We start from the raw sequence: 23,145 nt of genomic DNA on the forward strand, positions 1-23,145 counted from the left end.
CACAGGATAATTTTAAACCATTTAGCATCATTTACAAAGCAGGCCATCCTCTGCACCCCGCTGGTTATTCATCAAACCTCTGGCCCTCTGTCCTCCACTCCAGTACATCGAACCAGTAACATTCCTTCTGCCTGAAATGAAATTTCTCCCATCTCCTACTTTTCCTTCAAATACTAATGTAGGCTTTCCTGACCGATTCCCCAAATTTGGGTCAGGAACTATGGTTAAAAAAATGAATGAGCTCAGGGGCAAAGTATAATGGGAAGCAAAAATGAACATTACTTTCCATTTTTCTTTTTTTTATTTCAGCCCTTTATTGTGAAACTCCATCATGTTTTTTTTTTAACATAATAGCATAGTCATAGCCATTGCCAGGGTAGCTTCTACTAAGCCCATAACATTGGAGGTTTGGAAAAAAACCCATGAAGTCATCCAGTTCAGCCCCCTGATATTACAAATGAGAAAGCGATTAGAAGAGGAGGGAGGAGCTAATTGAAGGGGCTAATAGGAAAACATAACTGCATGGTCTGAAAATGTTTAACTCAATGAATGGCAGCATTTATAGGTAATGCTGTATTAGTCAATGAAGTCTGTTATATTTCTGAGAATTATCTATTAAATATTCTCTATTTATCAGCTAGAAATTTAAAAAAAAAAAACAGAAAAAAGTTTCCATTATGAGTTTGGACACAGGTAAAAAGAAAAATTAGGAAAGCGAAAAAAACAAGAAACTATTTAAAAATCATCACTTACTGAATGGAGCACTGGGTGTTATATGCAAACAATGAATCATGGAACACTACATCAAAATAAATAAATAAATTAATTAATTAATTAAAATGCAAAAAAAAAAATCATCACCTAATCATTACATGGTGATCTGTTAAAAGGTGTCTCATGGCTCTGGTCAATCTATCTATTCCTTAGTAAAAGTTCTTCTATATCTTTTTAAATAAAATAACTGTGTAGCCTTGGGTACTGGAGTGGAAGGAGAAAAGCAGAATACAGAATGTTAATTCCTATTGTGACAATTCTTTTTTTTTAAGATTTTATTTATTTATCTATTTATTTGAGGGAGAGAGGACTAGAGTGAGCACGAGAGAGAAAGGGGGAGAGAGAGAGAGAGAACTCTCACCATTGGGAAGAGAAGCAGAAAGGAGAGGGAGAAGCAGGCTCCCTGCTGATTAGGGAGCCAGACTCCAGGATCGCTCCCAGGACCCTGGGATCATGACCCTAACCAAAGGCAGAAAACAACCGACTGAGCAACCCAGGCGCCCTGTACTGTGACAATTCTAAATGAAAGCTCCACACCTCATACACACATTCCTATAGATTCTAAATTGAAACACTATACTTGGTATATTTTATTTTTTAGGTAGGCTCATCCTTTCTTTTTACCAACATAATTTGTGACTTTATATGAATGTATATAGTCAAAGATATAAACTTTCAAACATTGCATACACACACACCACCACATAAACACATACGCAAATTACATACATGTATATATTGCCCTGAACTTTCTTGACTACATCTTATTGAGCAAATCAAAATTGAAAAAAAAAAAAAAAGTGTTTAGCAAACTATGCCCACAAAAATTATACATTTTAAATAATGGCTGCTCCAGCATAAATTTATTTATTTCAATTAATCATTGTTAACACATTTTTTTAAAGATTTATTTATTTGAGAGAGAGAGGGCAAGCGAGTGCTGGAGGGAGGGGCAGAGAGAGAGAGAGAGAATCTCAGGCAAACTCTCCACTAAGTATGGAGCCTGGCACAGGGCTTGATCTCACAACCCTGAGATGATGACCTGAGCTGAAATCAAGAGTCGCAAGCTCAACCAACTGAGCCACCAAGGTGCCCCGTTGTTAACATGTTTTTGAAAATTAAATGCTTATACTGTGAATAGTTAAAATACCATGAAAAAGGATGACTAGAAACTATAAAGTATACTAAACTACAACTCTATAAAGAGAATTTGTACCTACAACCAAGATTTACCATTTATTAATGTATATCCTTTGATAAGAGCTCTTTTTTAAAAGGGGACTTCTAAAAAGGTTTCTAAAAAATTATTTTAACATGAAACACTAAGTGTAATTTGTTTAACTATATATGTTTAATGTATAATATTAAGTCGTATTTTAAGATAAAGTTTACAACAGTCCTGGTAAACGATGCACTCCCTGCGATGGTTTCCATTGTGTAATGATGATGGGGTTATAGTTTTAACTGGCCATGGCACTTACCTCCACATCTTGGAATGGGTCCACTCCACATTACTTTTCCATCCATAAGGATACACGTAATTGTTTCTGTTCCCTGGGTTTTAATAAATCCTTCTTCACAAATAACTGAAATTGAACTTCCTAATTGAAAGTTGTCCCCAAACCGCCGTGCATTGATTGGTATTCCAGGATCAGGACACTCATTATGTCCAAATGCTTGAGAAGAGCAAACAAACAAAAAGCACACAAACAAGCAGTATGAGACGGACTCTTATATACTTGGGGTGAGAAAAACTGATTTTAAAAAAGGTTATGTTTATTTCTAGAAAAGCCTTTATTTATTAAAAAAAAAAAATATATATATATATATATATATATATAGAATTGGAGGCTCTCCTTTGACCCTACCTGTTTGCCTGTGATGTAAATAGGTGTGATTGTTTTAAAATATGAATTATACTTAGTGCACTGGGTGTTATACACAACTAATGAATCATTGAACACCACCTCAAAAACTAATCATGTACTATATGATGGCTAACTGAACATAATAAAAAATAAATTCAAAATAGAATTGAAGATTAAACTAATTAAAGATTAATCTAAGATTAAACTTCAAAATAGAATTGTTTCTGCCTATTTCTGGAGATCATTAGGCGTAGACTATGTAAAAATTACCAGTATATACCAGCCAGAATTCCAATTATTCTGAATACAGAGCAGGTTGACATCTCATTGCAAACTTTTCTTGTGATTCACTCTTTGGAATGGAGAGACAGTCTTGTGAGGTTATAGTGAAAGGTTCCAAACTGGTATTAAAGTCTTAAAATTTCTTTATAATTTTCCATTTGTCATCTATTTTCTGCCATCTAGGAAAAGGGAAGGGAGCTAACTATTGCAATTACCATGTTTCAGGCAGTGATAGGAGCTTTGGAAATGTTATAATCTCATTTAACATTTAGAGCTCTAAAGAGTAACATGAGATTCAGAAAAAGATAAGTAGCTGGCCTCAGGTCACAGAGATAGGATTGAAATGTATCCCTTGCTCTGACTAAATTTTTTCTCAACAACATTTTATGTTGGGTTTTTTGTCTCAGGTCTCAAAAGAATGTGAGTTCTTGAGTTCAGGGCCACTTTCTTATTTTATTTTGTGTCTCCCAGGATTATATTTAGCCTAGCCTTAGCAAGTAGCAGAACTGTAGGGACAACGTGCATATTTTAATCTCTTAAAATTATAGATTACATGAGCCCTCCAAATTTCTCTCTTTATTCATCTGGATGGCCAAGTATGTACCATAAATATTTAAATTAGCACAATATAAATGGAAGAACATTTAAAATAGCAAAGTCTGAATGTGTAAAACATAGTTTATGAGGTATTTACAATTATTATTATATTCATGCTACATAAGTACATGAAGTTATTTTAAATTCTCTCACTAATCATCCCTTTGATATTGTTCATAAATTATAAAACTTTTATTATTCATCCTCCTCATTTTTAAGTTTGGCAGTACAGAGGAATACTAAGGTAACTTCTAAAATATATAAAATATATTTTGTAGGTATATATTTTTTTCTAATTATTGTTTTTTGTTGTGCTAAAGAACACCCAAAAACCTCAACTGATTAAGCCTTGTGGTTCCTATATATAATGCCTGACAGGTATTTATTTCAGAAAAATGTAACTTTAGCCGAAAAATTAAATATAAGAATTTGCATATGATGGATTAAATTATTTACTGAGAAACAGAACAAGAGACAAGGAGACATATTTCCATAATACCCTGAAGGTACCATAAACATTAAAGTTAAAAATAATACACGTTTAAGATAAAATAAAAATTATAGATGGGTAAGTGCATATATATATCTATCTTTATACATATATATGAAATATTTTTCAAAGGACTTTCAGATAAAGCAACTATTTTATACAGCAGTCTGTATGACACGTCAAGCTAATTTAACTTTAATGATGTGCAATTACATGTTGACAACTTCACCACCAGTGACACTTTGAAAAGGCAATAACTGCTTTTTGTCACTTATTGTCAAAACTCAGCACTGAATGGGCGGGGGTGGAGGTTAGAGATGACTTTCTTTTTTTTTTAAAGAGCAAGAAACTATAATCATATTGTTATATGACACAAATATTAACTCATCAAGTTGGTCAGTATCTGACAGAGTGTGGTAGCTTCAAGGAAAAAAAAAACAAGAAAAGTCACCAGTATTCTATGGCTTTAGGAAATGTTTGCAAACAGAAGCATTAGTATATAAGTGTATTAACGTACTAAGATATTTTCTCTTTCATATGATTCCTCTTTTTGCTATCTTTATACCTTTTCTTTCAGAAAAATACAAAAAATATGAGTGACAGACAATAGTTAAATAATCTTAAAGAAATCTCAAAATTAAGCAACATAATAAATACAATTAAATAAGATGCTAAGGCAATAGTTCAGAAGGCAACTAAGCAATGACAGTTAATGCTTATTGAGCGTTTACTAGGTATCATATACTCTATGCTAAATTATTTACACGCATCATCTAATTGATTCCTTACAGAAACCCAAATATGGTTTTTTGTTTTTTTAAAGATTTTATTTCTTTTTTTGACAGAGAGAGAGCACAAGCAGGGGGAGAGGCAGAGGCAGAGGGATTAGCAGACTCCCCGCTGAGCAGGGAGCCCGACATGGGGCTCGATCCCAGGACCCTGGAATCACGACCCAAGCCAAAGGCAGCTGCTTAACCGACTGAGCCACCCAGGTGCCCCCCAAATATGGTTTTACTGATCAGAACACTGAGGCTCATTTATTAAACCTAAAAATGGAGCAGAGCCAAGATCTGAAGTTGCATAGTTTCACTATAGAGATGACGCTCTTAATCTCTAAGGTGCTTTTCCCCCATGGTGGCTTTGCCAAGTCAGCTCAGCCATCTGCTGCCCCTAAGTTAATGATTGCCTGCTCTGTAATGTTTCTGCAGCCTTGTGAATTTTGTCTTTGGAATTATAACTCTGTGCTTTCATTATTTGTTTAAGATCCCCTATGTGCTTATGAATATTTTGTTTTTTATTTTTTTTTAAGATTTTATTTTTAAGTAAACTCTACACCCAACATGGGGCTCAAAACTGCAGCCCCAAGATCAAGAGTCGCATGCTCCACTGACAGAGCTAGCCAGGTGCCCCGGTTTATGAATATTTTGAAAGAAAGATGTATCTCCTTTATATGTTTGCATACCAATAATGGAGCAAAGTATATGATATACAATAGGTTTGATCTTATGCTTATAAGATTTAATAGAATGAACTAATATATTGGCTGCTATCATAATATTTGAAACATATTTTCTTAATATCAGGCTTCTCACAAACAGAGAAATGACACAATAGGGAGTAAAATATGGTTGGAAATCAAGAACTAAATGATTATCCCTGGCACAATTTTACATATATATGATTTGTTCAAGTTTCCTTTTCTGTGGAGGAAGAGAGCTGGTTTACGTGATTCCTTCTAGCTCTACGTTGTAGAAATACATTATATGAAAAAGATAAACTTACTGTTATAAGTGATGTTAAAGCCACGTCCCGACATTGAGTGGTCTGCTTGAAATTCCAATCGCAGAATATGACTATTACTAGTAAGATGGGAAGGCACCTCAGCCCCAGTAAAGGTTCCAAGAATTGGGGAGTCTGGAGAGTCACCATCTTTAACGGCAAGGAAGTCAAACTGAGATTCCAGATCAAAGTCATTAAAAGAAAGATGTATCCGGCTCCCTGGATCAGAGATTATTGTCCAGATGCAGTTTAAATTATTTCCATACCCTTCTGGGTAATCAGGAGAAAGCACTGTTCCCATTGGTGCAGTAAAGTTAGACAGACAAGGAACTGTTGAAATAAGGTTTTAAAATACAATAAATGTTCAAAAGTAATATTATACCTTATTTTGCCACATCCTTATTATACTTTATCCTTATTTACTTATTATACTTTATCCTTATTATACCTTATTTTGCCACAACTATGATAATCAATTAGCAGTTTGAAAAAAAATTAAACAATGTAACTTATAAAACAGAAAAAAAAATGTTACCATTTTCACATATTAGAAAAGGCAACTGTTACTTTGGATGACCATATGCTTTAATAAGCACAAAAATGTCATGCATAGGAGTAATAAAGGCAATTTATTTTGACATTTATCATATTTGTGTTAGAGTTCTATACAAAGTTTTTGTTTCTGTGCTTAAGAAAGAAGATTGGTAAAATATTTAGAGATTTCCATATAAAGCAATAATGCTTGGGAAATGATTGAAGACAAAAAATATTATGCGGATATTAACAGGGCTGGGATGTTGTAGCCCAGACAAAACTTGGAGGGAGGTTGGTGACTAGGCAAGTTTCATTCCTACTATGGCCATGAGATGCTCTCATAGTTTAAAACACAGATAAGAAGACAAATTAGCTTTTATAGCTATCACTACTAGTTGCTAATCCTGGAAAGACAAACTTTTACACCTTACTAAAATGAAGTCTCTCCCTGCCCCTGCTTGACACCTCCCCTCAGTTTTCCTCTAGCTTTTAAAAACATCTGAGCTAAAGGATCACACAGGACATTTAGGAAGCAGAAAAAGGGTAAAGAAACAAAAGTAAATGGTCTTTTTACAGAGAAGAAATCATAGTTAAAATAATGATGTATTTTCTTCCAGTGGCTTTCGTTACATAATTTTGACAAAATCAAATTCATTTAATTTTTCACCAAATTTTATTTACAAAGAGTATGAACTTTAAGCCTGAAAAATAGTTTGCTAAATTTCTGCCTGGAAAAGTTGTATTAACTTATACTGAAATATAATTTATATATTAGAGCGTACAATACCTCTACCAGCATAAACTATTATGATTATTTGACCTTTCTTATATGATAAGAGAAATGACATATTATTAATTTGCCCTTATTTGCCTACTAGCAAAGTGGAAGATTTCTCCATTTTCTTTCTTTTTCAATTATAGGCTCATGAACTCTGATCATTTAAGATTATGAATGCTATTCAATATTATGATTAATATAATATTCATACATTATTTTGTTAATAATTTTAGTATAATTTGATTATTAAAAATAATCATTTCTTTTGATTTTTTTATATTGCTTTTAAGTTTAGATCTTTTATTAACATTCAGAAATAAGACCAATATCTATTTCTCTATCTACAGAAATATAAAGACAAAAATACAACCATATCTATATATATGTGTGTAAAATATGTAACATATGTAAAAGAATGATAGGAATTATATATATAATCAATTGTTTATTACCATATATGTATTTTTTTTTATCATTTTAAACACAATGTCTAACCTAAGTTTGCTTCTTCTACATGGAATGATGTTAGGAGTTAACACCAGGTCTTAGAAACTGATAGCCATTGGGCTGGATCCAGACTGCAAATGTGTCTGGTGCAATTTTTTCTTATGCCTGTACAAAAATTTGAAATCACATTTCAAAATCATCCTATTTTACATCTGAGGGGGAAAAATCCAGAGTTCTAGCTTCTTTGAAAAAGCTAATGCGCTCCAGCTCCCTACCTACCACTTCTATCATGGGTGCACACATACCTAGTCCCTTTTTTTTTTTTTTAAGATTTTATTTACTTATTTGACAGAGAGAGACATAGTGAGAGCGGAAACACAAGCAGGGGGAGTAGGAGAGGGAGAAGCAGGCTTCCCGCGGAGCAGGGAGCCCAATGTGGGACTTGATCCCGGGACCCTGGGATCATGACCTGAGCCGAAGGCAGACGCTTAAGGACTGAGCCACCCAGGCGCCCACACATACCTAGTCCTATTCCCTTCACACTTTGACCTGCCTGCATCCTGCAATCATTTGATTCTACTGTCCTTTACCTAAAGGCAGGTTCAGCAAACTTCTGTAAAGGGACAGACGGTAACATGGTCTCTTTTGCAACTACTTAACTCTGCCACAGCAGCAGGACATCAGCCATGTGCAATAGGTAAATAAAAGTACAGTTACATTCCAATAAAACTTTATTTGCTAAACTAGGCTTCAGGCTAAATTTGTCCCAAAGACCTTATTTTGCTAATCTCTGATCTAAATGATCCCTACTTCCGGGCAAGGGATGACCAAGATCTATCATGCTAATCTCCCATCTCAAATAAATAGGTCAATGCCGGTATAGTACTCTAAACCCTTTGTTATATTAGATGCAATTTTTAACGTAACTTCCTTTGACCCAGTGTTGTATTTCTGTGAATACCACACTAATTTTATGGTAGCAATTTAATATTATGCTTTGATATCCACATAAGCACTTTTAAAAAATTCTCACATTGATTCTATTGTTGCCTGTTTTTTTTGTTTGTTTGTTTTTAACCTAGCTGCATGTCAACACATTCCCAAAGAATGTGTGTTCCTGGAGAAATTATGTTAGGACTTTTATTGAAATTTCAAAGCAATTTCTATATAATTCACATATTTATTTATTTAGTTAGTTTTTAAAGATTTTATTTACTTATTTGAGAGAGAGAGAGAGAGAGAGAGCGTGCACGCAGAGGGAGAAAGAGGGAGTAGCAGACTCCGCGCCGAGGAGAGAGCCCGACATGGGACTCGATCCCAGGACCCTGGGATCATGCATGACCTGAGCCAAAGACAGACGCTTAACCGACAGAGCCACCTAGGTGCCCCTAATTCACATATTTATTATAATATAATAATATAATGTGTTCTAATTCAGGAACAGGGCATCTATCTCTATGTTTTTTTCATAAAATTTCATTTTCTGAATAAGTTTGTAATTTTCTACAGGTTATTTGGATTTATGTAAGAATTATTTCTACATATTTTATCATTTTATTTTTCTGAATAAATTAGCTTTCCATTACATTTTCAAATTAGCTATTGTTGGTATATAGGAAGCTATTAATTGCTACCTATTTATCATATACCAAGTTGCAGGGCTTAATTACTTTTAAAGTAGTAAAAAAATAAAAAAGTGTCTTCTAGATTTTCAAGAGTTTAAATTTGTTTTAGTCAGCATTATTTTAAATATTGTATTAAATGTATTTTAGCATCCCTTAAAATGACTTTAAAATAGTTTCATTTTTGATGCGATATATTACATTCATAGATTCTCCAATATCACACAACGTTGTCTCCTTGGAAGAATACTTAGAACTAAAGATCTTCGAGTGAAGTCTTTGGAAGTATTACTAACTTTAGATAATGCTAAAAGAATCCAATCAAACTCTCCTAATACATTTTCTTTTCTCAGAGCAGGAACTTCACAAGGTGATCTTGGTTAGGGATGAGCACTGGCCCTAGGAGAGGGTTCTATTGAGGGGCTCTATGCACTCTTCCTTTCCTACGTTCCCTGAAGAGCCAGCAATATATATTTTGATTAGGGAAATTTCTGCCACATTCAAAAAATACCCACTTCACTAAAACATAACATTAGGTATCGTGGCAATATGTATCCAGACACTATACTGAGAAACAGTAGTACTTACTTGATATTTGGTTCTTTTCTCCTTCTTTTTAACTATGCAAAAATACGTATTAGAAAATGACCTCTAGTCTCTTTAAAAATTCTGTTACTTTTTAAAAATGTTAAATAATTTTAAAATGTTAAATAAGCAACATTCTGAATAAAGGAAAATATATGTTTTGCAGCATATACTGTAACTCAGATGAAATGTAGGTCTTGAAAAATGCTTTTTTTTTTAAACCAGTTAAATATTGAAGTAAAGTTTGTGCCTTTGTAGGGAATGAAGGGTTTCACAAATGAAAAACATTGTAAGTTGGATACAGATGAAAAATCTTATATTTGAAAACAATAAAATTATTTTTATTTTCATGAATATTGGCTTTATATGTTACCATTTGTGAGTAGTCAAAGCCCAGATGCAAAATTTTCAATATTGCACCTATATCTGGTAAGTTGCATGTGTTGGTATTTAACTGAAACTAAAAGTGTATCAATAGATAATACAAATTATATTTTTGTTGTAGTTAAATTGCAGTGTTTTAATGTATTTGAAGAAATACATTTTTTTTTATTTTTTAAAGATTTTTTTTTATTTATTTATTTGAGACAGAGAGAATGAGAGAGAGAGAGCACATTAGAGGGGGGAGGGTCAGAGGGAGAAGCAGGCTCCCCGCCGAGCAGAGAGCCCGATGCGGGGACTCGATCCAGGGACTCCAGGATCATGACCTGAGCCGAAGGCAGTCGCTTAACCAACTGAGCCACCCAGGCGCCCAAGAAATACATTTTTTAATCCAAGCATATTGTATATCATAAACATTAATGAATTTTTTTTCTGTGCAATATAAATAAATGGCACAAGTATGCATTAGTGTGAGCATCTACAAGCAAAAAATAAGTTAATGCATTATATATAGAATATAAGCTTTAAATATTTTAAGAGCTTTTGATTGAAAATAAGCATATACTATCTTGTTAAAATAAATAAATGAGTCTACTAGAATTAGCTCAGATGTATAATTTCCATAAGAAGTATGCTATCTATAAAGTATAAAATGCCACCAACAAAACGTTATAAGAACACATATCTTATCACACATATCATCTGCAATTACCAAGTGAACTATGTTAACTTTATTTAAATCTTTAATGAAATTTATAATTTGGCATAAGCACACTTGTTAAAGATAGTATCACAAAGTGCTACTCGTTCAAAAATAATTACACGGTTCCAGCTCTTTGCAATTAATTACAAAAGCAATTATGCAAGGACAGGGTGACATATGCTATCTGAAAGCAAAGCATTTGGTACTCACAGATACAGATGGGTATGTTTGCAGACCATTGGTTATTCTCTTGACAAACAATGGATTTCTCTCCAATTAATTCAAACCCAAACTGGCATTCGAACCTTAAAACATCACGATTAGAAAATCCATCGCCTTCTCTAATTCCATATAAGGGTGTACCAGGATCACCACAACTTTCTTTCTCAATTTCTGCAAAAAATAGAAGATACAAGTCACCTTCCAAGGGTTTGAGGCACAGGATATCCATATGACCTGTTTAGTAGAGGTACACTCTCTATATCTGAGATATTTCAGAACAAAAAAGAAGAGTATGTTTTCCAATCTTAATTTTTTTTCTTTTGCTACTCTTATGACTATAATTTGATGACATGATCTTTAGAAAACAACTAATGCAGTTCTCTCATTTAGTAGATGGGGAAGCTGGGGTCATCGGAGCACATGCTAGTGGTTGTGCCCTAACAGAACAATTATGACAAAATTTCAATCTTTTGTCTGCAGTACACACACACACACACACACACACGCATGCGCGCACACACACACACACATCTATGTATTTTCCCCAAACCCCCAAAACATTTCTTATTTTTGTTATCTGTACATGATACAGTAAATCCTTAGGTCATGACCAGGTTGTGAGCTACTGTTGTCCACCTCAGTTTTCCTACAGCAGTCAGTGAATACCTTTCCCGTAGGATCTGCCACTCTCCCTGACACTTGCTGGTTGAATTATTTCCCCACCTACACCTGCCAAAAAAACTCTTTAGGGCAGGAATCAATTTTGCATTCCAAATTACCCAGATGTGTTCCTCCAAAAATGTTTTTATATGAATTAAATTGAAAAAGGTTGAAAAAATTCTCTTAGGAGCACATGAAAGCACTCTTTCAGCTGACATTCAAAGAAACTCCAAATGTCTAGGATCTTCATTGTGAAGCTAAGAATGTCAGTAGCAAGTTATTGTGGTAGTTATTTTGGTTTTTAAGTCACATGAAATCACATTAATACAGTTGTCCTCAAACTACAGCAAAAAAATTAAAATTAAAATTAAAAGATAAACTTTGAGATAAGGTTACGGACTCTATCCTGATATTCCAACAACCACACATTCCTGGTTTTTCTGTAATCTACCAGCACCAATTTGGTGTAGTCTTTCCAGTTCTTTTCCCATGCTTTTATAATTATACATAGGCATATATAATACAAAATATTATAAACATCTGTATTTATGTAAATATAAAACTCCTCTCTTCAACTATGTAGTATTGTTTTACATATGTCTTATATTTATATTGTAGTATACTGTCATTGTTATTCTATAACTTGCTCTTTTTCTAACCAAACAATAATTTTGGATTTATTTTTGAACACTCTTGTATTTTCAGCAGAAACCACAGCTGGTTATAATGATTCCTTTAATAGACTGGATTTGATATTTTATTTTTATCTATGCCATAGTGACTTTAGTCTACACATTTTTTTTCCTCATGTGGTTCCTATCCAGACTTAATATCAGAGAAAGAAATTTGTAATTTTGCAACTTTCACTAGTCTTCAGGCGAGTTTGTATAATAGGAAACCTAGATCCTTGAGTGTTAGAACTTGCCAAAAGAATGCTGGCTGAGTCTGGTATAATTTTGAGGAATATCTGACTACCATTTTAATCTCTTCTAAAATTATTTTTCTATTGAAGGCATTTTTAGGGGGGTGGAGGAGAAAGGGGCAATACTGGCAACTTATATATGTTAGAGAAGGGACATTTTCCAAGATTTGCCAGTTAAGTGGGTTAGTTGTAATAGGATTGTGCTATAGGATTTTTAAGTATCTCTTTATAAATAATGTCACAAATCTCACTCTTAATGCTATTTACTTGTGATTAGTCTTTCAGTTTTCTTTGCTTATACTTACAAACAGTTGTCAAATTTATTAGTCTACTTTAAGAACCAACTTTTGCTGATCAATTCTATTGTTTTAATTTCGTTTAAAAATCCCTCCTTTTTATCTTTTTTGGATTCCATCTTCAACTCTCTTTTGCATTACTAAGATTTTATTTATTTATTTGACAGAGGAAGACACAGCGAGAGAGGGAACACAAACGGGGAGTGGGAGAGGGAGAGGGAGAAGCAGACTCCCTGCCGAGCAGGGAGCCTGATGCGGGACTCGATCCCGGGACTCCAGGATCATGACCTGAGCCGAAGGCAGTCGCTTAACCAACTGAGCCACCCAGGCGCACCTAACCCATAAATTTAAAATCATTTTTAAATTATTTATGAATAAAGAAGAAATCAAAATGGAGTACCAGACTATTTAGAAGTGAACAAAGAAAGCTCTCTGTATCAGAGCAGAACTCTGAAGAAAATTTATGGATTCAATTTTTATTTTTTCAGGAAACAAGAAGGGCTGAAAATAAACTAATAAAAAAAAAAAACCCTAAGATTTCAGCTCAAGAGCAGTATTCAATGTAAGTGTATTCAGGTCTCACAGTGGATAAATCAGTAAAATATATTCAATTCAACTTGTATTTGTCAAATTGAAATCATTTTTGCCCTTAGTTATTTTTTGTCTACCCTCTCTGACAATTTCTAAAGGAACTGTGTTAAACTTCCAGAGTACGGATTTTACCACATTTCCTTGTAGTTGAATCAAGTTCACTTTACATATATGAAATAATCATTTAGTCATTCAATTTATTCAACAAATACTTATTTGAGCACCTATGACTTACTAAATTCAGTTCTAGGTAGGTGGGATAAATCAATGAATAAACTACAATAATTCCTGCTCTCCTGTACCATATATTCCATTGGAGATTTATGAATAATAAGCAAGAAATAAATAACATCTTATTTTGGAAAGTGATACATGCTCTGGGGGAAAATATTGAGCAGGAGTAGATGGGCTTAAGTGCTAGATTATGGTGGGATGACATTGTTACCAGGCTCACAAAATTATATTACTCTCATGCCTTGAAATTGAAATTGTTTCTGTTACTGAAAGAGTGGATTCTGCTTCATCTGAAAATGTCTTTATTTTGCCCTCACTATTGAATGATAGTTGATAAGTTATAGAATTTTAATTCAAAATTATTTTTTATCAGCATTTTGAAGATGTTTTTCCCTGATCTTTTATCCATCCAGTATTTCTGATGACAAATATGATACCAAAGAAATTTTAATTTTCTTATAATTAATCTGTCTCATGCAATGTCCTTCTCCCTTACCATAAGTAGTGGCATTCCTTTTTAGACTTGTTTTTTTGTTTTGTTTTTTAAAGATTTCCTTATTTATTTATTTATTTGAGAGAAAGAGAGAGAGTGGGAGAGAGAGCACAAGAGGGAGGGGCAGAGGGAGAGGGAGAGAGAATCTGAGGCAGACTCCCTGCTGAGACCCAAGAGGGGCTCCATACCAAGAACCTGACATTCAGGGCCTGAGCTGAAACAGCACTCAACCCACTACACCACCCAGACGCCCCTAGACTTGCTATTTTTAATGTCACTATCATTTACCTAGGTTTTGGTTTTTATTATTTTTTTTGTATGCTTGGTGCTTGGTAGATTTCTTCTGTCAAATAACTTGTAATTTTTTTTTAAGTTCTAAGAAATTGTTACAATTATTTCCCTTAAAATATTATTTCTTATGTACTTTCATCTCTCTAAAACTCATTTACATTGAGGGCGCCTGGGTGGCTCAGATGGTTAAGCGTCTGCCTTCGGCTCAGGTCATGATCCCAGGGTCCTGGGATCGAGTCCCACATCAGGCTCCCTGCTCCTTGGGAGCCTGCTTCTCCCTCTGCCTCTCTCTCTCTCTCTGTCTCTGTCTCTCATGAATAAATAAATAAAATCTTAAAAAAAAAAAAACTCATTTACATTGAATATTGGAATTTGGGGATTTAGCCTTTATGTTGCTCAATCTTTCAAATTCTTATTTTTGAAGTTCTCTATTCTGCATTCTTGAAGAAATATATATATGTAAATATATGTATATATTCTGATTTACTAATTCACTGTGCATGCTTATCTAATCTTAATTCAACCTAATACTGAAAAATTATGTTGTCATTTTTTGAATATTTAATGATTGTTATTACTTTTTATTGTTTCATAACCTCCTATTATTCTTTCATGAATACAATTTCTCCCTTTTTTTTGGGAGGATATCGAATACACTTATTTAAAATAATTTTCTTATTCCTCTTTTAACTGTTTCCTTGGGTATAAGCAGAAGTGTACGAAGAAAGCAGCAGAATAAACGTTCTTCTAAAGCAGCATGTTTGAAGAGAACGTGGTAAATCATAATGGTCTTTGAGCTTGTGATGAAGGTGCAGGAGGAGGTACTTGAGGAAAGAACAAGACTGCTGGTTTTGAGCAAGCTGTCAAATAACTGTTCTTATTTCCTTGCTTCGCTGCAACTCTGCAGGTCCTGCACTCCCTATCTTCACTGTCAACATCCCCCACCCTCAGGCTTATTTCTTCTCATGTCAGAACCACCTTGTAGTTCTGGGTGTAAACTTTTCCCTCTGTTGCTCTGTGGTGCAGTCTACTTTTGTGGTCTTCATCTTGAGTAGGGGAGCCCTCCCTCTTGATAACTGCACTGGACTCTCATTCCATAAGTGACATTTGGCTCAGTAGCTGAAATATTTTCCTCTGAGGTAATCACTAGTTTCTCAGGATTGTCAGCAGACCCCTCCCTGGACACTTCTAGCCCCAAAGCCCAGTGGCTTCCTATGCAGAAGCTATAGCAACAGCTTCCCATGATGGCGCAGGCTTACGAAGTTCTCAGCTTACCTCTATATTCTGTATATATCTTCACATGTTTATTTATATACATTTTTGTTAGGGATCCCCTATAGTCTCATAACAACTGACATTTCCTCTTTCTATTCTTAAGCATCAATGCATTTTAAAAATGTGTTTTCTATCATCTTCAGGTTAGGATTGAGAGTTAAGTGTTTACTCTACTATTTTGAAACCATATGTTTTTTCTTTGCTCCTTGAGTTTTAAAAAGCAAAGATATATTTTCTTTTTTTATTGTTTAAATTCAATTAACCAACACATAGTACATCATTAGTACATCATGTAGTGTTCAATAATTCACCAGTTGCATACAACACCCAGTGCTCATCACATCTTGTGCCCTCCTTAATGCCCATCTCCCAGTTACCCCATCCCCTACCCACCTTCCCTTCAGCAACTCTCAGTTTGTTTCCCATAGTTAAGAGTCTCTCAGAGTTTTTCTCCCTCTCTGATTTCTTCCCATCCAGTTTTCCCTCCTTTCCCTTATGGTCCTCTGCACTGTTTCTTATATTCCACATATGAGTGAAACCATATAATTGTCTTTCTCTGATTGACTTATTTCACTTAGCATAATACCTTCCAGTTGCATCCACGTTGATGTAAACAGTAAGTATTTATCATTTCTAAAGGCTGAGTAATATTCCATAGTGTATATATATACCACATCTTCTTTATCCATTCATCTATCAAAGGACATCTCAGCTTCTTCCACAGTTTGGCTAGTGTGGACATTGCTTTTATGAATATTGAGCTGCAGGTGCCCCTTCGTTTCACTACATCTCTATCTTTGAGGTAAATACCTAGTAGTGCCATTGCTGGGTTGTAGGGTAGCTCTACTTATAACTTCTTGAGGAACCCCCATACTGTTTTCCAGAGTTGCTGTACAAGCTTGCATTCCCACGAACAGTGTAAGAGGGTTCCCCTTTCTCTGCATCCTCGCCAACATTTGTTGTTTCCTGTATTGTTAATTTTAGTCATTCTGACTGGTGTGAGATGATATCTCATTGTGGTTTTGATTTGTATTTCCCTGATGACAAGTGATGTGGAGAGCATTTTTTCATGTGTCTGTTGGCCATTTGGATGTCTTCTTTGGAGAAATGTCTGTTCATGTCTTCTGTCCATTTCTTGAATGGATTTCTTGTTTTTGGGGTGTAGAGTTTGATAAGTTCTTTCTAGATCTTGGGTATTCGCCCTTTATCTGATAAGACACTTGCAAATATCTTCTCCCATTCCATAGGTTGCCTTTTAGTTTTGTTGACTGTTTCCTTTGCTGTACAGAAACTTTTTATCTTGATGAAGTCCCAATCATTCATTTTTGCTTTTGTTTCCTTTGCCTTTAGAGACGTGTCTTGCAAGAAGTTGCTGTGGCTGAGGTTGAAGAGGTTATTGCCTGTGTTCTCCTCTAAGATTTTGATGGATTCCTGTCTCACATTTAGGTCTTTCATCCATTTTGAGTTTACCTTTGTGTATGGTATAAGAGAATGTTCCGGTTTCATTCTTCTGCATGTGGCTGTCCAATTTTTCCAGCACCATTTATTGAAGAGACCCTCTTTTTTCCATTGGTTATTCTTTCCTTCTTTGTTGAAGATTAGTTGACCATAATGTTGAGGGTCCATTTCTGGGTTCTCTAGTCTGTTCCATTGATCTATGTGTCTGTTTTTATGCCAGTACCATGTTGTCTTGATGATCGTAGCTTTGTAATATAGCTTGAAATCAGACATTGTGATGCCCCCCCGCTTGGGTTTTCTTTTTCAACATTCCCCTGACTACTCAGGGTCTTTTCTGGTTCCATACAAATTTTAGGATTATTTGTTCCAGCTCTGTGAAAAATGTCGATGGTATTTTGATAGGGATTGCATTGAATGTGTAGCTTGCTCTGGGTAGCATCCTCATATGAGACAAATTAGATTTTAAACCAAAGACTAGTAAGAGATGAAGAAGGACACTATATCATACTTAAAGGATCTACCCAACAAGAAGATCTAACAATTATAAATATTTATGCTCCTAATTTGGGAGCAGCCAATTATATCAACCAATTAATAACCAAATTAAAGAAACACATAGATAATAATACAATAATTATAGGGGACTTCAACACCCCACTCACAGAAATGGACGGATCATCTAAGCAGAAAATCAACAAGGAAACAAGGGCTTTGAATGACACATTGGACTAGATGGACTTCACAGACATATACAGAGCATTCCATCCTAAATCAACACATTCTTCTTGAGTGCACATGGAATTTTCTCCAGAATAGATCACATGCTGAGTCACAAACCAGGTCTCAACTGGTACCAAAAGATTGGGATTATTCCCTGCCTATTTTCAGACCACAATGCTTTGCAACTGGAACTCAAGCACAAGAGGAAATTTGGAAGGAACTCAAACACTTGAGGTTAAAGAGTATCCTACTAAAGAATGAATGGATCAACCAGGAAATTAAAGAAGAATTTAAAAAATTCATGGAAACTAATGAGAATGGTTCATAACCTTTGGGATACAGTAAAGGCTGTCCTAAGAGGGAAGTACATTGCAATACAAGTGTCTCTCAAAAATTAGAAAAATCTCAAATACACAAGCTAACCTTACACCTAAAGGAGCTGAATAACAGCAAATAAAGCCTAAACCAAGCAGGAGAAGAGAAATAATAGAGATTAGAACAGAAATGAATGAAATAGAAATCAGAAGAACAGTAGAACAGACCAATGAAACTAGAAGCTGGTTCTTTGAAAGAATAAATAAGATTGACAAACCCCTAGCCAGACTTATCAAAAAGAAAAGAGAAAGGACCTAAATTAATAAAATCATGAATGAAAGAGGAGAGATCATGACCAACACCAAGGAAATACAATCAATTTTAAGGACATATTATGAGCAACTATATGCCAACAAATTAGGCAATTTGGAAGAAGTGGATGCACTCTTAGAGACGTATAAACTACCAAAACTGAAACAGGAAGAAGTAGAAGATCTGAACAGACATATAACCTGCAAGGAAATTGAAGCAGTAATCAAAAGCCTTCCCCAGAACAAGAGTCCAGGGGCAGATGGCTTCCCAGGGGAAGTCTACCAAAGATTTAAAGAAGAACTAATATCTATTTTTCTGAAGCTGTTTCAAGAAATAGAAACGGAAGGAAAGCTTCCAAACTCGTTCTATGAGGCCAGCATTACCTTGATCCCAAAACCAGACAAAGACTGCCAAAAAGGAGAATTACAGATCAAATCCCTGATGAACATGGATGTCAAAACACTCACCAAGATACTAGCCCATAGGATCCAACAGTACATTAAAAGGATCACTCACCACGACCAAGTGGAATTTATTCCTGGACTGCAAGGGTGGTTCAACATTCGCAAATCAATGTGATACATCACGTTAATAAAAGAAAGGACAAGAATCATATGATCCTCTCAATTGATGCAGAAAAAGCATTTGACAAAATACAACATCCTTTCGGGCGCCTGGGTGGCTCAGTTGGTTAAGGGACTGCCTTCAGCTCAGGTCATGATCCTGGAGTCCCTGGATCGAGTCCCGCATCGGGCTCCCTGCTCGGCAGGGAGCCTGCTTCTGCCTCTGACCCTCCCCCCCTCTCATGTGCTCTCTCTCTCTCATTCTCTCTGTCTCAAATAAATAAATAAAATCTTTAAAAAAAAAAACCAACATCCTTTCTTGATTAAAACTCCACACAGTATAAGGATAGAGGGAACATACCTCAATATCATAAAAGCCATCTATCAAAGATATATTTTCAAACAAAGATGTAATTTTGGAGCCACAGTACCCTCAGACTGAAAGACAATATGCAGTAAGTACAATAAATACATACCTATTATATATCACTGCCTTTGAAATTTTTTTTTGTACCCAAGAGGTGAAACTGATATCTGAACAAATAATTAACATGCAACAGATGATTGTTACAGTAGAAACAGTCACAAACAATAACTAATAATAGTGGCTATCATTTTTTGAGCATGGAAACTGTACTAGCACTGTGGAAAACTTTTTTTTACACATTAATTATGTAATTTAATCCTCATAACAACTCTGTGAAGGAATTAATTGTTATCTCCATTTACAGATGAGAAAACTGAGAGTCAGAACAGGTAAGTATGGCTTTAGACTGAATACCGCCCCCCCCCATTCATATGCTGAAACTTAATCCCCAATGTGATGGCATTTGGAAGTAAAGTTTTGGGGAGGTGATTAGGTCCTGAGGGTAGAAGCCTCGTTAATGGGATTAGTGCCCTTATAAAAGAGGCCTTTAAAAGCTCTTTGCCTCTTCTGCCTGTGTGAGACCCCAGGGGGAAAACAGCCATCTATGAATGAGGAAATGGGCTCTCACCAAGTCCTGAGTCTGCCAGTGCCTTGATCTTGGACTTTCTAGTCTCCAGACTGTGATATTTGTTGTTTATAAGCCACATAGTCGATGGTATTTTTGTTATAACAGCCCAAAGACACTAACTTGGACAATTTCACAAAACTTGTGTATAGCAGAGTTTAGGTGCATAGCAAAAAGTCTTTTTCTTTTCTTAGTAGGCTCCACAACCAGTGTGGAGCCCAATACGGGGCTTGAACTCACAACCCTGAGACCAAGACCTGAGCTGAGGTCAAGAGTCAGATACTTAACCATCTAAGCTACCCAGGTGCCCCACAAAGTCTAAATTGGTAAGATATACTGGAGGAATTTTAATTCTTTAATTTCTCATTTATGAAACATTTGTTTTGTTTCTAATATGTATCAAAAAAATACTAGGCATTAGGAATATAAAGATAAATAAGATGTATACTCTGCTCTTAAATGAGGGCAAAAAGGAGGTATAGATAAAACCCCTTGGAGTTGGAGGTTGGCAAATAGGTAAAGGTGATCCTTGCGCTTCAGAGTTATTTCACTGAGTGAACTGGAGAAGAGGAAAGAAGGAAAGGTATTTAGGTGGAAGAGGAGCAATATCAGAAAAGATATGTAGTCTTTTTGCTTCTGTTTCCTTCCATAGGTGGTGACTTGGTTGGGGTTAAGAAGCTGAGTCCTGGGCGCCTGGGTGGCTCAGTTGGTTAAGCGACTGCCTTCGGCTCAGGTCATGATCCTGGAGTCCCTGGATCGAGTCCCGCATCGGGCTCCCTGCTCGGCAGGGAGCCTGCTTCTCCCTCTGACCCTCCCCCCTCTCATGTGCTCTTTCAGTCTCTCTCTCTCAAATAAATAAATAAAATCTTTAAAAATAAAACAAAATAAAAAAAATAAAAAAAATAAAGAAGCTGAGTCCATCAGGGCTGCTTTAACAGAATACCATAGACTGGGTTTATGAACAACAGAAATTTGTTTCTCTGGGTTGTTTGCGCTGGGAGGTCCAAGATCAAATGCCGACAGATTTGGTGTCTGGAGAAAGCCTATTTCCTTGTTCATAGACAGCCTTCTTTTTGCTGTGATGGGGTCCAGGGCAGGCCACACCAGAGTGTGCCACTTTGATGTGTGGATTGTTTTGAGCTGAAGTCCATTAGGGCCCAAGGGACTCAGGAGGAGCTATTTATCTCCCTTTAACTGCCTGAAAGCATTTATATAGAGGGCCTGGCCTGATAGATAGCTATCACCGAAAATACAAAGAGTATGAGCTAGGTGTGGTTAGCCAGAAGGAGCTCAGAGAGGCCTGTTCAAATTCCTCTTTGAGTCCCATTGTCTCTGCCCAGCATGGCAAATATTTGTCTCCCCATCTTCATGTAAATTGTCTTCTTCCCCTTTGAAATCCCAGACCCCTCTCTCCTTCTCCATAGCTCAGGATGGTATATCAACCTCAATTGCTTCACTGTCAAGAAGCCTATATCATGGGGTGCCTGGGTGGCTCAGTTGGTTGGGCAGCTGCCTTTGGCTCGGGTCATGATCCTGGAGTCCCAGGATGGAGTCCCACATCGGGCTCCCTGATCGGCGGGGGGTCTGCTTCTCCCTCTGCCGTCTTCCCTCTTGTGCTCTCTGTCTCTCATTCTCTCTCTCTCAAATAAATAAATAAAATCTTAAAAAAAAAAAAAGAAGCCTATATCATGGGGGTTCTTACAAATACAAAATTAACATTTTTCTCCTGTTAATCTGTCTTATGTCAACTTAATTATTAGACCAGCCAAAGAACCCAGAAGGGAAAAGCTTTCTTCTCCGATAGCTGTGTCCTCACATGGTGGAACGAGTGAGGGAGTTCTCTGGGGCACTAATCCCATTCATTGGGATTCCACTCTGATAACTTAATCATCTCCTAAAGGCTCCATCTCCAAGTACATCACTTTGGGCATTAGATTTCAACATACGAATTTCAGGGGGACACAAAAATTCAGCCTATAGCAAAGGCACTGTTGGTGGCACTAAGGGTTGAGGAGGTGGCAAGGTGAAGCAGGTGATGTTGTGGCTGGGGCCAAACAAGTAGAAGTAAGGCCAAGGAGGCAGCCAGTAAGGTTGGGAGACTGAATATATATGAGGGGATTGTGAAAAGCATGAATTTGAGGATAAGGGTAACCAGATTTCTCATTATCAAAAAGGAGATGTAGAAAAAGGGAAGGCTTCAAAGAATCCTGAGGAGAAACTAAAGTGGAGGAGCTGTGTGAATTCATGTTTAAAATACAGATATACACAGGTTAGATACAGATGAAAATGTGTATATATAATGTGTGTGTGTGTGTATATATATATCCTATGTCAAATACACACAGATATACATGTATGTATGCACACATATTTTCTAGTTCCATCCAGTATAAATACTAAAAGCAATAAATCTCTATAGCAACAAGCATACTATGTGCCCAGATCTTGGTTTCTAACTGCCATTCTTTACTAAAAGGAGCCAGGAAGGCTGTTTCTAGGGTTGGACAAGGAAAAGAACAATGTGACATAGAACACTCTGATGCGTCCAAAAAAAAAAAAAAAAAAAAGTTCTTAAGGAACAGTGGGAACATATCAAATCACCAGCTTGAAGGGGCTCCACTGGGCATGTTGGGACAGTTTCACCATCAAAACAACATTGATAATGATAGATTACAACTGATTTAATGTAATTCAATGCAAATGGGAGGAAAGATAAAACTCTGCATGTAGAATGACAGTTTAAAAAATGTAGAATTAATAAAAATAGAAGATCAACATTTGGTAGCCATTGTAGTGATTTTGGATTCTGGGTGAATGTTTGATAAAAAAAGATAATAGTGTAATCTTGGATTACCTCTCTTGAAGCATGTATCAGTCACAAAGGTGAAAATGGTTATGTTACCATGGAAAAACCCAGAAGACACTAATTTTACCAGATGATCAAGTTTCACATAACCAGTA

The 23,145-nt window shown here is 35.7% G+C and overlaps 1 protein-coding gene across 3 annotated transcripts in view; it reads right to left on the reverse strand.

The window, feature by feature from the left end:
- CSMD3 (CUB and Sushi multiple domains 3) overlaps window positions 1-23,145 on the reverse strand; it is a 1,204,765-nt gene that overhangs the window by 407,461 nt on the left and 774,159 nt on the right. For all 3 annotated transcript variants that reach the window (XM_044914284.1, XM_021688378.1, XM_021688377.1), the window contains 3 exons: window positions 11,051-11,233; window positions 5,794-6,120; window positions 2,256-2,450 (listed from right to left, as the gene is read on the reverse strand). In XM_044914284.1, the coding sequence (XP_044770219.1) occupies window positions 2,256-2,450; window positions 5,794-6,120; window positions 11,051-11,233 (705 nt within the window). The remainder of the gene's footprint in view (window positions 1-2,255; window positions 2,451-5,793; window positions 6,121-11,050; window positions 11,234-23,145) is intronic.

The sequence above is a fragment of the Neomonachus schauinslandi genome, chromosome 4 (assembly GCF_002201575.2).
Source record: "Neomonachus schauinslandi chromosome 4, ASM220157v2, whole genome shotgun sequence".
NCBI classification, from domain to species: domain Eukaryota; kingdom Metazoa; phylum Chordata; class Mammalia; order Carnivora; family Phocidae; genus Neomonachus; species Neomonachus schauinslandi.